Source organism: Chiroxiphia lanceolata, chromosome Z, assembly GCF_009829145.1.
Source record: "Chiroxiphia lanceolata isolate bChiLan1 chromosome Z, bChiLan1.pri, whole genome shotgun sequence".
In the NCBI taxonomy this organism is placed as follows: Eukaryota; Metazoa; Chordata; class Aves; order Passeriformes; family Pipridae; genus Chiroxiphia; species Chiroxiphia lanceolata.
Window position 1 is genome coordinate 26,656,261 of NC_045671.1, and position 16,112 is coordinate 26,672,372.

The window sequence follows — 16,112 nt, forward strand, 5'->3', positions numbered from 1 at the left end:
AAAAAGTAGCTGTTTTTTAAAACAACCACTGGAGGACTTCTGTTATATAATTGGTCTGTGAATCATAACAATATGCTATGAACGAACATTTTAAGATCTCATCATATTTCGCGCAAAAGCATGAGGCTCCTATTGAGCTTAATGTGAACAGCAGGTGTAGAAGTTGACTCAAAAGATTCCACTCAAAATACAGCTAAACTCATTTTTGTGGCTACAAATAAGAAAATACACTTATTTGATGACACACTTCCACATCAATCAACACATGTTATGACAACACAAAAACTTAAAGACAAAATACAGCTAAATTACAACAGATCCTAAGACATGCTAAAAAGTCAAAAGAAATACCATGCTGTAAACATGCTTTCAAATTTTCTTTTAAATAGGATATCTCTTTTTAAAAAAAGAGATAGAAACACCAGAAAACTCAAACAAAAAGAAAGCACCCAAAACCACCACATGCAAAACACAGCTGCAATTGTATCCCTTAGAAGCTTCTACTTCCAAATTTGGTAGAAGACAGGCAAATGTGATAGATCTTATGCAGTTTAGTAGTAACCCCTTCATTTATATTATATAAGAATATATGGTTTGATTTCAGTGTAGAATTAGCTTCTGGTTAATCTGTGGTAAAGACATGATTAAGGAACATGAAATACCATTCGTGCTACAATTAAAGGAAAACTAAGAGAGCAAGGTCAGAACTCATCTGCGTTTCAACAGACATTAAAGCTGTTAATTATATTCCTTTATCCCACTGAAACAAGTGGGTGTTTTGGGCTTGTCATTAGTGCGTTAAATTAGGATTTTGTTTGTTGTCAGGGTTTTATGATAAGGGTTTTTAGAAACATTTAGAAAACACATTTATTTACCAACTGTTGGTTGATATACCCACAATAAACAAGAATAAAGTTACAAATAAAAGAAAAAGCATATCTGCTAGTATATGGAGTACAATCTAGATAAACTGAAAATGTGATACATTATTGTCACAGAAATTTCTTTAGGAATTCATGGTATTTTAGGTCCACATTGAGTTAATAGTCTGCGATTTTACAAACTGATTTATTACATCCTCATTTTTATTTAGCAACACAGAACACCCTTCCACACACCAATCTATGGTGATTAAGATACTGTCCCTTTATAGAAAAATGAAGGAATCAGTAGTAGTGGCTATTGTTACTGATAGTTATCCTTATTGAAAACACAGAAAGAAATACCTACTTAAAATTCAGACATGGAAAATAGAAAAAATGACAGATGACCCTGATTCAGTAGAAATTCAGCATCCATGAAAATTTAGCAAGAATGCCCTTAGTGTTTATGACAAAAAAATTACTGTTACTTCAAAATTTCTTTTTCATAAAGTCAGAGCTAGGCCAGTGCTTGAACTTAAAAAAATAGATATACAAGACAAACTCTAGACAAATACATCATAATGCAACAACTATTCTAAAATAGTTTCCAATGCACATATGTCACTGTTATTCCATAAGGTTTTATGTTCTTCAAAACTAGATCAATTGTTCTGGAAAGAAAATAGTTTCTGTTCTTCTCTATCAAAGACTAAGCTCTAAGAAGCAGCCTCGGGATCTACTTAGCCCACAGTAGAAACACCAGCTCTGAGTGAGGTATAAAAGTCACCTACAGTGAAAAAGGGGAAACCTAGTTTTCAGATCCTGATCTAAAAATGTTAAATTCAATAACATGTTGCAAAACTATGGGCTAAAATCCAGGAAAGAAAAAAGGATTACTCTTGTGAGGAGAATTTTCAACTTCATCTCCTAGCTAGACAGATTTTGGTTGCCTCTAGGTTTGAAAGCAATGAAGTGGGATATCACAGAAATGCCATTTCCACACGAACCCTATGCTTCTTTAAGGTGCCTAAATCCTCTATCTGGACAAGTTCATATGACAAGCTATATGTACAATTGCTCACTATAAGAAAGAATTTCCAGTCTGGTTTTGCCATGAAGACAAAGGAACTATTTCCTGCAGCATTGTCATGATTCTCACAAACAGATATCATGTGGGCAAACTATGGGAAGAAATTTCCTGCTATCTTGCAAAGCAGGTGACTAACTTCTGTTGTTTGTTCCCCTTTATTCTGGGCATGTTTTACACTTTTTCTGCTTTATCTTGGAACTAAGTTTGTGGAAATTCCTTAGCAACTCAGGGAATAAATGTTTAGTGAGCACTTATCTAATAAAAAAAAAGCAGTCTTTAACTTAGAGCTGTAATAATTCTATTTATTTTTCTTGTGTTTCAAAGCTTCTTAATAGTTCATAAGATATAATAAGATAATTGTTTAATTGGCACCCAATTACACAAATTACTTATAAGTGTGACACATTTTATAGTTAAATGAGGATAAAAAAACCCAGTCACTTTTGAAGCATGACTCAATTTAGTTCTCTGGCTGATTGGCAGATTGAAGTCTTTCCCTGAGCCTTGGGTCTCTCAGAATCCACTCAAACCACTTAATTTCAGTTATTTTCTTCTGCAAAACTGGGCTTCTTTATTTGATGAAATCTTTTGTGAGGGTTTAATTACTACCCCTTGCTTACCTTTACTCTCCCATGTGGCATAGAGACTTCTAAAATTTGTGCACAGGTTAATGATTTTAATAGGAAACTTGTAGAATGGTAAAAATGTGATGGAATTTTCCTCACCTACTCCAGTTATGGAAGAATAACAGACTTAAAAAGGAAAACCTACTGAGAGATTGTGTATTTTCGTGTTTACTCAAAGAGAACTTGGCACAGGCATGAGCCGCTCACTGGTATATGGGCTTATCTAACATATATACATTTTTGGATAACATGTATGGACATGGGATCTTGCTCTTAGATATAGAACTGTGGGCTATTCCAAATGTTACTCGACCCAGTGAGGAGGGAAGCCAGACACGAATTTGATCCTTCCTGGACAAGGTAAGGAAGGAAACTCTTTAGGTAAGTACTAGATTAGTGAAGGATGTAGTTCTGTATTGACAGGACAATAAAAAGTGAAAGGAAAGCAAGGAAAGCTGTGCTGGTAGTTTTTAATGTGCAATTTTACAACATCATCATGCTGAATTGACAATTTTACGAGAAGTACAATATAATTGTGCCTAAAACATTCTCTAAATATCATCAAAGATAAAATATTGCTTTCCCATACTTTTTAAAAAATTTATATCTAATCACCTGTACTGGGAGTAATTTATACGTGTGGTTAGAAATTCAATTTTAGCCCAGCGGTTTCACTTTCAAATTATTTTGATAGCTATATCTGATCAGACCTTTCTTTACAGAAAATACACGATTGACAGTATTTTTGGAAAGAGGTTGTTTAGAAATCTTTCAAAATACTAAAGTTTATGACAATCCAGAATTTTATAGAAGTATCTCATTCACCTCTCTCAGTGAAAACTGGCAGTTTAGATATGCCAATGTAATTTAAAACTTTCTTTAACACTGCTGTACTTTATGGGTTCATTATAAACTTTTTTTCCCCTCCCACTGGAAGCAACCGGTCTGCCTGGAAAGCTCCAAGCAAACTGCAGGTGCTTTCATAATCCAAAGAAATAAACCACTATAATAATGTGATAATGTCAAATCATCTATCCTGATGCTTATTTACTGACTTGGCATACACTGTTTTTTAAAGTACATTCACTACTCTGTCATTTATTTTATCCATAGGCAATGTTAAGAAATGGTAACATCTTACACAATAGATAAGGCCATTGTATGAGGGTGACTGGAGATGTCTCGGTAAAAGGAACCCAACACATAACCACATCAGACCCCAATCTCTTCTCTCCGTTGCCTATTTTGAAGTATCCCACTACCTATTTCTGTTACATAATAGAAAAAAAACCCCCACACACTTGAAAGTGAAAAAACAACAAAAATAACAATACTGATATCCTGAACACGCAGGATTTCTGTAGTATCCTTATGTTCACCTTAAAAAATTTTTTATTGCATGTTATTTGATGGTGTTTATGGATGTTATTTGATGGTGTATTGCTGGTTAAAGTTGGATAAACATTCCAGTAGGATCTAAATATCTAAGTTAAATTTAGCCACGTTTTAATTAAATGGTAGCCTTAATTGAAGTCAATATATGTTATGTTCTGCTTTTACTAGCACAAGAACTGTACCTCGACTTCACTGTGACTAAGTTTGCATATTAAAAACATGTTAATTAGGAAGTGTTACAGAGTAAAACAAATCTACTGGGGTAAGAAATTTCTCCTTGATATTTGGTTGTGTACTGAGTAATATAATGGCCTGACCTGTGCCTGGGGGTCTTAGGTGAAACAACAGTAGGTAAAAATTCGATGTCTGTTCTGTATTTTTAATAATAATTGTAATTCTCCATTCTGTGAAAAGGTTTACAGCAAAAAATAAGAGTTTAGAGTAGGAATGGATTGCAAATGTTCTGCTCAACTAGCCTCACAGAAAACTGCAAATTTCCCAGACAAACTATAGCCCTGCAAGGAAAAGTATGCTTTCAATTCTCTCCAGTTCTTTTCAGATCAATGAGGTGGAATTACAGTGTCTATGAGTGCCACAAATTCTGCCATTTCTTAATAACTTTACATCCTAAATGTAAATTTAGAATTAATTACAATAAATTATTTTATATATAAAATTGTTAGCACTTGGCAGCAGGGTTTTTCTTGCCCACATTTTATTTTTATTATGATGAATATTAAAGGGATAGGTAAGACTACACATGTAAATAAACAGAGAGCAGAAAATTATGCTTATATACCTAGTTGTTATTCCATTCTTTATTGGATGTAGAGGAAAATATAGTGACAAAGGATGAAGAAAAGGCTGAGGTAATTAATGCTTTCTTTGCCTCGGCCTTTACTAACAACACCAATTATTCTGGGGGTACACAGACCCCTGAGCTGGAAGACAGGGATGGTGAGCAGAATGAAGCCCCCATTGTCTAGGAGAAATTGGTCAGCAACCTGCAACACCACTTAGACATACACAACTGTGGGGGATACACCCAAGGGTACCAAGGGATTTGATCGAAGTACTCACTGAGCCTCTTTCTTCATGTAGCAGCAGTCCTGCCTAACTGGGGATGTTCCAGATGACTGGAGGTTTCCAAATGAGATGTCCTTTTACAAGAAGGGTGGGAAGGAGGATTTGGGGAACTACAGGCCTGTCAGTCTGACGTTGGTGCTGGGGAAGGTCAACAAGAAGATCAACCTGACATCCTAGCCTTTATCAGCAGTAGTGTGGTCAGCAGGACCAGGGCAGTGATTGTCCCTCTGTACTTAGCAGTGGTGAAGCCACACCTCGAGTACTCTGTCCAGTTTAGCATCACCTCACTACAAGAAAGACACTGAAGTGCTGGAGTGTGTCTAGAAAAGGGTGACAAAGCTGGTGAAGGGTCTGGACCACAAGTCTTATCAGAAACATCTGAGGGAGCTGGGGTTACTTAGCCTGGAGAAAAGGAGGCTGAGGTGAGACCTTATAGCTCTCTACAGCTTGCTGAACAGAGGTTATAACAAGTTGGGGGTCAGTCTCTTCTCCCAGGTAACAAGTGATAGGGGAAGAGGAAATGGCCTCGAGTTTTGCTGGGTAGGTAGACTGAATATTAGGAAACACTTCTTCACTGAAAGGGTGGTCAGGTGTTGGAACAGGCTGCCCAGGAAAGCGGTGAATTGACTGGCCCTGGAATGTGGATGTGGCACTTCAGGTCACGGTTTATTGTTGAACAAAGAGGTGCTTGGTTAATGGTTGGACTCCTTGATCTTATAGCTCTTTTCCAAACAAAACGATTTTGTGATTCTATTAAGCCACCTGCTCTACTCAGTATATAACTGTATACAAATAATGACTTGTTTTAGGCATAAGGTAGACTTTAAGAACCATATTTTTTCTTCTCATGTTTCAAAAATTTGTATGTATACTTCTATTGTTGTAAAAACCTTTAAAACTTTTATGAAATTCCTGAATAACAGACGAAAACTTTGCTCAGGAACGATGAGCCTACATTCAGATTGCAGTCTCAGAAGGACAATTGTGAATAAAAACTCTTAATCATTTCCACTTACTGCACTTAAGTTCATATTATAGAGAGGTCCCAGAGCATGTCAACAAGATTCCCACATTGAGATGAAACTGAATTAGAAGATGTGCTCCTGAAACACACCTAATTTGCACCAGCTGCTAAGAGCATTCAGTGTACTGGAACAGATTAAAAAAAACAAGGCTGGAGTAAAACTCAAGACTCTTCCCTTTCTACCACTGCCATGTGCATGCATGGGTCTTTAGCCACATTCATTATTCTGCAGACCCACTCCTGCTGGGGTAACGTTATCTTAATATAATCACTGTTTAGAAGACTAGAAATGAGATCTGCAAGTTCACTTAACCCTTTAGTATGTCAAGTTCTGAGGCTAATCTCTCAGCATCTCAAACCCTTCAATTCCTGCTTTTATTTTTTTGTTATTAATGTAAGAAGTTCGACAAACACAAGGCTCATGAAGCTTCTGCACACAACTAGCATTGGACTGGGACTATGTGCAAACACCCTGTAATAGACAACACGTTCACTGGAATATAACATGATCAAAAGCCAACTTAAGTAAAAGTTGACTCCTAAAATGTGGTAAAAATTCAATACTAAGTATTTATCTCCCAGTGCCTCTTGACTATCAGATAAACAGCTTTAAGAAAACAGTGTTTCGTTTAAAAAAATCATTTAATAAAATATTTGAGAGTGTGTTCCTTCTAACCTCGGAACTACTGACATTAATATATTCCCTTAACCACAACATATGGCCTTATTTTCAAAGACAAGACCATTTATCTAGTTAGTATTTCCTTTCTGTGTTGCACATTTGCAATTCAGTGAAACTGACAATTATGTTAATAGATCACCCAATTATGCAGTAGATAAGAAAGAAGCTTATTAACAAGAGGTTGCTGTAAGAATATTGTTAATGAATAGAGGGATATACATGTCCCAATAACATTTTCTAGCATTGTTAGGTTTAACTTGGAATTTTAGTACACAAAACACATTCATACAGCATATGTGTCTTTGGGCTCTTTACATAAATTCAAGTTTGTTTCATGTAGGATTTTTCTTTAAATAAAGAAATTAAAGAATTATTTCAAAATCTAACAAAGAAATATACTGTGCAAAACCTCATAAGCGATCAAAATATATTTTTATAAACAACTAATCTTTCTTTTCTGTAGCAGCACCAGTAATCAGCTTATGATCACAGAGCTCTCCGTAAGTTATTGTCTCTTACCCGGAGTTTGAAAGTTAAGGCGTCGCAGCTCCACTGGGTCTGTGGGATGGTGAGAGGGGACCTCCTTGCTGTTGGGTATGCTGCTCTTTCTAGAATCAGATTCAGCCCTCTTCCTGCATGGAGAAGGTGAATACACATAAACAGAAGACAGACATGTTAGCTTGACAAAGGTGCCTGAGCATTTAATCATCATATTCTGAAGGCAAGATGTTTATTTCTGAAAGGCTATTTGATCCAGTGCAAAGGTAAAATAATTATGCATAGCTAGTAGGACATCTGTAATTTGCGATGGCAAAATGAATCTAAATATATTAATGTCAGAGAGAAAATAACTGCATTTTGCCTTGCACTGATCCTCCAGTATATCCTTCTGGTCCCTGGATACTTTACTTTTATAACACTAAGCTTATAAAAATTCACAGTATTTTAAAAGCTATCTAGCTATACCTTTTTTTAAAAAGTAGCCAACTTTTGAACATGTAACTAGAAATTAATACTCCAAGTCATTATCATTAAATATTTCATATTTTATACACATTTATAAAAAAATAGTTTGCATTTTTAAGTATAGAGAAAGAACAGTACAGAAAACACCTATCCCAGAAGACACCTTTTCACTTTCTAGGAATCAAGAATTTGCTCTGTTTCTTCTCATCTCTGTAAGAGCTGAACTACACAATCTTCATTTGTCTTACCTCACTTACATATATTCACAGCTCAGATTCTGTATGAGTATTTCTAATTAAACTAAGACTTCCACTGCAATTATAGTGCTCATGTCAATCTGTCCAAAGCAAGATGGGAAAGACAGGAGGAAAGAGGAAAGGAGGGAGGGAAAGAGGAAAGGAGGGAGGGAAGGAGGGAAGGAAGGAGGGATGAGGGAGGGAGGGAAGGAAGGAAGCTTGTGCATGTTTTCCTTTCTCTAGAGAGAAGCAGAGTCCACATGTGTTCTGACTGACTTTTCTGGTAAAATGGACTCCCATTATTTGTCTATAATTTTCTGATGTGGAGACATCGAGAACTATCTTAAATGAAGAACATCTACCACTCTGCATTTTTATACAGAGAGTGGAATCCTTCTTCACTAGTCCTCTGTGGACTCCTGAATGAAAACAAAACCTGGCTGATACTCTATGTAATATAAAATGAAGAAGCAAATAGAGGAAGAGTTACTTTGTGAAAAGCAATCTTTTCCAGGTACCCAATGTTTATTTTAACATAACACTATTTATTAATTGTTTTCCTAATTGACTCACAATGGTACTAAATCTGCTACTATTCCTGTTGATTTCTTGCTGCTCTTGAAATCATGAACACCTGGTAATATACAACAAGATTTCAAAGGCTGTGCAAACAAGTCAAACAGCAACATCACTGCAGGTATTCTTTGAAAGTCACTAGTCCTATTGTTTTATAGAAAAAAGTAAAAAGGCTTTTACTGTAAAAGCCCTCAGTCTGGTCTCTGGTAAATACCTTAACACATGTATTAATCTCTCTTAAGTGAAGCGATAAAATTTACATCTGATTCTTTTTTTTTAGTCTTTTTTAAAACAAAATATTATGGATAAACTCATTTGAAATTTCTTTCTTTTGATTTTGACTATTCCCAACTCCTACCACTGTAGCACAATGCCTGAGTGATATTTCTTCTTAAGTAAAGATGTGCAATGTAACTTTCAAGAACTCTTTTAATCTATATTTCCTTCTTCCTAAGTCTAGGAGTTTTAAGTCTCTTTAAGTCCTTCACTCTGTCCAGAGACAAGCTTCATTTACCTTTTTTCCACTTGCAAGTCAGTACTGGACAACAAAATTTCACATCAATCTAATAAAAGCACTAAAATATCTTCTAATCATGTATCTGAATATTTTGAATGCTTATAGGATAATAGAACAGTTTATTATTTGTATTATTCTCAGGATCATTCTGGATGTTGTTTTTTTTTTATGCTGCCAGCCTATACAAGTCATCCGAATTCTTCCAGATTATGCAATGATTTTGAGTTAGATGGGAAAAAAAAATCCAGAGAGGACAAGAGATCACTGTATCATTTTCACTTGTAGAACTGTAAGTCAGCATTAAGTCTATGTGGATGGAGCATTATGGAGATTCAGAGCAGCTAACACTTCAACCACAACAATGCATTCCTTAAAGAACTTTGGTTATAGCAAAAAAACACTGATTCACCTTCACTAAAACGCAAATAAAACCATATAAACATTGTATAGCTGTGCTATCTCTTGGAAATGTACCCCAAGGAGGCACAAGAAAAAGAGCAGTGAAACTTCATTGCTTGTATTACACTACTTTTCAGTGCTGTAAATAACATAGAAAGTCTCACAGTTGCCTTCATTGTGACAGATTACTGTCTACATTCACTTAAGATTGACAGATACTTTGTTTTAGATCATTATCACGATAACTTTCTTTTTTTTTCTCCTTTTCTGTATTAAATGAAGAGTGATTACTTTTTACTTCTCACCTGTCAGGTTTACTGCTCCATTTTAATGCAGCAAAGAGGGGAGAAATGGTGAAATGTTAGTTGACCAGCAGCGCAGAGGATAAGAATGGAAACAGAAGATATAAGAAATGTTGACTTAAAGATATATAACTAAACCAAATTAAGAAATGACAGCTCATCAAAATATTTAATGCTTGGGAATCATAGAATTAATGGAGGACACAAGGTCATGAACAAAGCGAATCTTCTACTGAAAAATACACCTTTCTTAGACACTATTTGCAAAGAAATGAGACTTCAAATTTTAGCCAGTGAGATAATAGAGAATGGGTCTTTAATTTGACCCATCAAAATAATGTTAACATTACATTGAAAAGTTACATCTCACTAAGATGTAGTTTCCTCTTACATTTTAGAGAGAAGAGAGATGAGAGGAGAGAGGAGAGGAAAAATGAAAGTGGAGGGCAGAGTAGAATGGGAAGGAGAGAAAGGGAGAAGAAAAGGGAGAGAAAAGCAAGTGAAGAACAAGGTTAAATACATGAAATACATAAGAATTGTACTAAATTTTAAAAAGAATAAAACAAAATGAGGACTTTTAAAATTATTTTACAAAGCCAGGTAGTAATATAACAAGAAATTTTTAACAGTACCCTTTAAAGTAAGGTAAGCATAAATTTTTTTCTAGTGAAGTATTAAACACCTTTGTAGATTTAGAAAGAATGTCACCTACTAGAGGTCTACACCAATTTGCATAGATCTGTAGTGATCTATGATCTAGATCAGGTAAACAGGGAAAATATCTCCCACCAAAATGTGCTACTATACACACTCACTGTTAATACACTGTTTATCTGTGTGTTGATCATAATAAGCAGAGGCTCTACAAACTTTTAATAGCTTGTGGTATGCGATGACCAGACTACACACATTATGAAAAAGTCTTTAGAATTCTTCATCATCCCTGATTTTCATTTCTGTGTTTTTTTTAACGTCTGTTTTTTGTTTGGTTTTTTTTTTTTTTTTTCCGTCAGAAGCATGTTTAGCTTCTAAGTCAAACAGCTCAAGATTCAGCAGGTGACCAGCAGGTCAAGGGATATGATTCTGCCCCTCTACTCTACATTGGTGAATCACCACCTGGAGTGCTGCATCCAGCTTTGGGGTCATCAGTACCAGAAAGGCATGTACCTGTTGGAGTGTGTCCAGAGAAGGGCCATAAAACTGATCAAAGGGATGGAACACTTCTCTAAGAGGAAAGGCTGAGAAAACTGGGATTGTTCAGCCTGCAGAAGAGAAGGCTTTGGGAGGACCTTACTGCAACCTCCTAGTACTTAAAGGGTGCTCATAAGGAAGATGGGGACAGCCTATGTAGGAGTAATGATAGGACAAGGGGTAATGGTTTTAAACTGAAAGAGGGTAGATTCAGATTAGCTAATAGGAAGAAATTCTTTATGATGGGGTGGTGAAATACCGGCACAGGTTGCCTAGAGAGGTGGCATATACGTCATCCCTGGATACACTCAAGGCCTGGCTGGACAGGGCTCTGAGCAACCTGACCTAGTTGAAGATGAAGGCAGTTGGACTAGATGGCCCTTAAAGGTCCCTTCCAACCCTACCTATTCTATGATTCGATGACGCTATGATTCAGAGCGGCAGAGTTCACTGTCTTCAAAAGATTCAAGCTTAGGCTCCAGTCTTCTGAACCAAATCAGAAAGCTGCACTTTATAAAAGCAAACAACACAAAGTCTGTCAAGATGGCTTTAACTTCTCTTCCTCACAAATGAAAAGATCTAGAATAAGGAACATTTTTCTCTCCATCAGTGGATGACTGAAATTAGAGAATTTGTAATTTCTTAAAAACATAAATTCACATGTTAAAGAAATAAATTCCCAAACCCAAAAACCAGATGACAGGATTCTTCATGGGGAAAGGTACTCTTCTTTCTAATTTGTCTATTTTTGAGATACACTGAACAATTTCTAGAGCTCTTTCACATTCACTGACTGGGTTCCTAATCACCTAAATCTTATGTAATTGAATATGTACCACACATTTAAAAGTGAGTTAAGAGGATTCACTGTAGATTTACCTAAACTGTAGGTTGCAGCAAGGTAATGATTTATAAACATCAACTTGAAATATAAACTGAGACTCAAAGAACCATCACAATACTTAGGCATTTCTTCTAGGGTATGCACCTTCTGTCTAGCTAAGCAGGTATTTGCCTTTGTTTGAGATTCTGGTTATAAATCTTACTATGATGTATAATGTACTTCAAGTTTGAATGAGCAAAGGAAAATAACTGAAAAGGTAATGAGATTTAGTTAATTTACTTGGATGTGTAAATTTTATTATTTATATTTAAGTCAAATAGATTGAAATATCTGCTCCAAAATAAGTGTCTCCTTTCACTATGACTGCATGGTGGTTTCCTGGTTTCACTGCTGCGAGGACAGAGAACACTGAACTGGTTACTGGCCAAGTCAATTCCATTTACCAACACATATTCAACTGTAACTCAGGCAAAAAGAATTTTTACTTGAGGATACTGGAACACAGAACAGGTTGCCCAGAAAAATTGTTGAGTTTCCATTCTTAGATACATTAAATCTTGCTGGGACATCCCTCTGAACAAGTTGTTGTAGCTGGCCATGCTCTGAGCAGGGCTGAGATGAGACAAATTCCAGAGATGTGACCCTTTGGTTCAATGAAACTGTGAGCTCTTCTGCACACAGCACATTCATTTGCCTCTGTTGTTGTTGGCTATTATATTATTACTATATGTGATCATAAGAAAAAGGACTCTTCAGTGTTTTCCCCATCTATTACTGTTACTGAGCTGCAAGGACCTTTTGGCTATATTCTAATATATAATCCAAAAAACCTTCTATGAAATATCTTTGCTTTCAGATTTTAAGACTAAATGGAGAGGCAATAACCCTGACACAACTTACCAATAAATAATGAGGTCAAACATGCACTCCTTGTCTTTGGGATTGTTAAATATGCTTCAAACCAACCAACACAACTCATTCGCACTACCTCTGATAGTGTCTATTTTAAAGAGGGGCAAGACTTCTCCACCTAAAGTGATTCTTTTAGAAATGGAAGTAATTCTTTCTCTATGATTGAAATTAAAATATAAAAGTCGTATTATAAATCATGAGCTCAGTGGTCTGTTCATAAAGGCTTCTATAGACAAAGTGAATTAAGCATAGTTCACCTTTATTTGAATTACTACCATCTGCACTTCAAAAGACATGGTCATTTCTTAGTTGTCCTCTTTGCACTGCACATCCTTCAACAACATCCTATTTTTAATATTTTTTGCATGTATGTTCATGTATTATTAGACTGATGCCCTCTATCCTTTGTTTTTCCTCGTTACCATACCTGTTGCACTTACACTCCACTGTATTCAACAAACATACTGTAAAATTTCCTGTATCCATGAAAATGTTTGGTTTTCCTGGGCTTTTTTTTGTTCATTTTTTTCATCCAACTCCTGTAACCACAGTAAATCCATTTAACTCAGAAATTAAATTTCACTGCTTTTTCAAAATAGGATGCTAAATATCCCTATTTTCTTGTCTGGTTGTTGCTCTTCTACAGTCAGTAAGTCCATCAAAATCTAGCAGTTAGCTTGCATCCAGGTTGAATATTCTTGAAAAAAATATCCAATTATATACTTCTTTTTACAGAAATGAAAAGTTCATAGAGGACCACAGACTGCTAAAACTGCAGTCAAAATTTCTCAGAGGTAAGTTGCCAATTCAGTGCAGTTTAATAAATTAGAGTAAATAGCTGAAAATAGAAAAATAAATAAATACATATGGACATTTGCCCAAACAGTTCTAGTACAAATAGTAAATAACAGATGGAAAGTATGTCCCCCATTTTCAGTGAATGACAATATCTTCACAATACTGACAAGCAAATTTTACCTGCTTGTATGTAGAATACGCCTAATATTTTTTATTTGGTAACAGATTTAAGATTTTTAGTTTGGTTCCATAAATGTAAATAGTATTTTCAGAAACAGGTGCACATCTGCTTTATAAGCCATTGTTTGGATTTTTTTTTGTAGTATGAGAGAAGATTTACTCTTAATAATTCAAAATAATCAGGAGAAATGAATATTTCACTTTTAGCACAACTCTAACGACCGGTTTTTGAAGTGACAGACAGACACAAACAGAGGTTCACTGGTTGCTAACCAATTAGATTGGCTGAAACACTATGAACCTTTCAGGAGACATAGTATTTGAAAGCAACAGACCATGTGTTATGCTGCTGTACGATTACAACCCTGAAAACATTCTATAAATATATGTCTATTTGGAACCCAAAGCTCAAGTTAACTCTGGACTGGGTATTTACTGCTGAACAGAGAATTCTTTCCAAAACCTGAAGCCAGTTCTATACATGCAATTTCAGAGGTATTTGACCAAAGACACTTAGGGTGGGAAGACCATAGAGGCAAGCAGAATTTAAATATTTATATTCAAGTGATAGCATTATAGCTGTTAATTTTAGAGGACATACTCCATTTAATGAAATTATTCCTAGTGTATCACCTCCCCAGAGGTTTATAGCATTTTTATATTAATCTGCAATTATATCAATATATTTAAAAATGTATTAGGAACAAAATCTAAACATTAAAATAAACTTTTTTGTTTGGATTCTTTTGTTTTGATTGACCCCTGTGAATTCATTTACAGTGTAAAAAGCTACTACATATAAATTATGGCATCATACACAGTTTACACTGAGTATATTGTAAGGCAGAAGGTATAATAGCAAAACTACAACTGTGTCACAGACAGTGAAAGAAGAATAAGTGAAATTTGATCTCATTGCAAGATTAGTAGAAAAACGTTATTTGATGTCTCTTTAATCTCTCAGTTCAGAGCTTCAAATTCATATAGATACACCGACAAATTGAGGCCAACTGTCAAAAGTAAAAACTCAAATTACTTGAGTGGAGATGAGAATCCCTTTTAACATCAAGCTGAATGTAACCCCTAATGTATTACTATTACACATCTAAAAACAAGTTTTGAAAAGTCAAATGTGCCAATTCCATACATATTTATATGCAGCACATATTTATTTTCTTTGCAAATAAATGTATGCAAAGTGGAAAAAACATTTAAATGCAGAAGTGTTAATATGTCATCAACAGAAAAATGTACCTGCATACCTGTAATTATTGGAAACTTTCAATCAAAAATTTCTGCAGTATTCCGGAAACCATTAATAAATACTGAAATATCCCAAAGCAATGACAGTTACTATGGTAGCACAAAAATATAATTTGGAACAGTATTACAAAATGATCAACATGTCAGGAAGTTATATACCTAGTAAGAAAACTAGAAGGTAAAATTACCTTTTATAAAGAAGTATAGCAATAACAATGCAGATGATAAACACCACTGCAAGAACTGGTCCAACAACCCAAATCAAGCCTTCTTCCTCATCTGTAATCGGTTGGGGATCAAGATCCATTGACACAACAGGATCAGAATATGGGCTGGTTGCATACATGGTCTATAGAAGTAAAAATAATTCTTACTTAATCACGAAGGAGTGCATTTAGAGTATTAACTATGCTAGATCTAAAATAAATGTATAGAAGACGATGATGCAATGAACATAACAAAGTGAAAATGCTCTTTTTCCTGAAGTCAGGCAACATCTAAACTGGCAAACTAAACAGTGTGTTACTTTGTGTTCCACATATTAGCAGTGATGTGTAGACAAATGATGTCCTTCCACAACACTTTGCAACGTAAACAGAGAACGAGGAAAGCATTAGGAGAAATATAATCCATTGGTTACTTATTTTTGGTTTTTGTTTTTTTAGTTTCACACTGGATTAACACTATTTCTTCCTGCATGATATGAAAGAGTACTTCCAACAGAACAAAACTACTATAAGTAAAAATAAAGGGGACTGAATATAGAAGGTTCTTAGAAAAGGTTCTTGCGGCAATAGTACAATACGTTTTGACAGTCAAAAACTGTCTGATAGAGTATTCTTATTGAAGGTTGAAACAATTTAAATTTAAGAATGGAAAACAGGGGAAGTCACTATAGAGTATGAAGGGAAGCTAAACACTCAGTCTTTCACAGGTATAAAACTTGAATTATGAACCAACAGAGGCTGTTGAAAATCTTTGCTTTACTGGATGGTGTAAAGCAATTGGCTTAGGCTAAGACCTGTCATAACAAAATATTTCTTCACTCTGCTCTGCCCTGAGATGTTTGATCTATGACTGAGTGCAGAGTTAAAATTACAAACAGGAGAGACTGAGTAGCCAGCCTGTTAAAACTGGATCATTTAAACAACACTGAGTTACA

At 35.2% G+C, this 16,112-nt stretch overlaps 1 protein-coding gene across 50 annotated transcripts in view; it reads right to left on the reverse strand.

Moving 5' to 3' along the window:
* Positions 1 to 16,112, reverse strand: part of PTPRD (protein tyrosine phosphatase receptor type D) — a 1,166,099-nt gene that overhangs the window by 76,014 nt on the left and 1,073,973 nt on the right. For 28 of the 50 annotated variants that reach the window (XM_032676409.1, XM_032676411.1, XM_032676410.1 and 25 more), the window contains 3 exons: positions 15,139 to 15,299; positions 9,766 to 9,780; positions 7,286 to 7,398 (listed from right to left, as the gene is read on the reverse strand). In XM_032676409.1, the coding sequence (XP_032532300.1) occupies positions 7,286 to 7,398; positions 9,766 to 9,780; positions 15,139 to 15,299 (289 nt within the window). The remainder of the gene's footprint in view (positions 1 to 7,285; positions 7,399 to 9,765; positions 9,781 to 15,138; positions 15,300 to 16,112) is intronic. The other 22 variants (XM_032676454.1, XM_032676453.1, XM_032676457.1 and 19 more) reach the window with 2 other exon arrangements.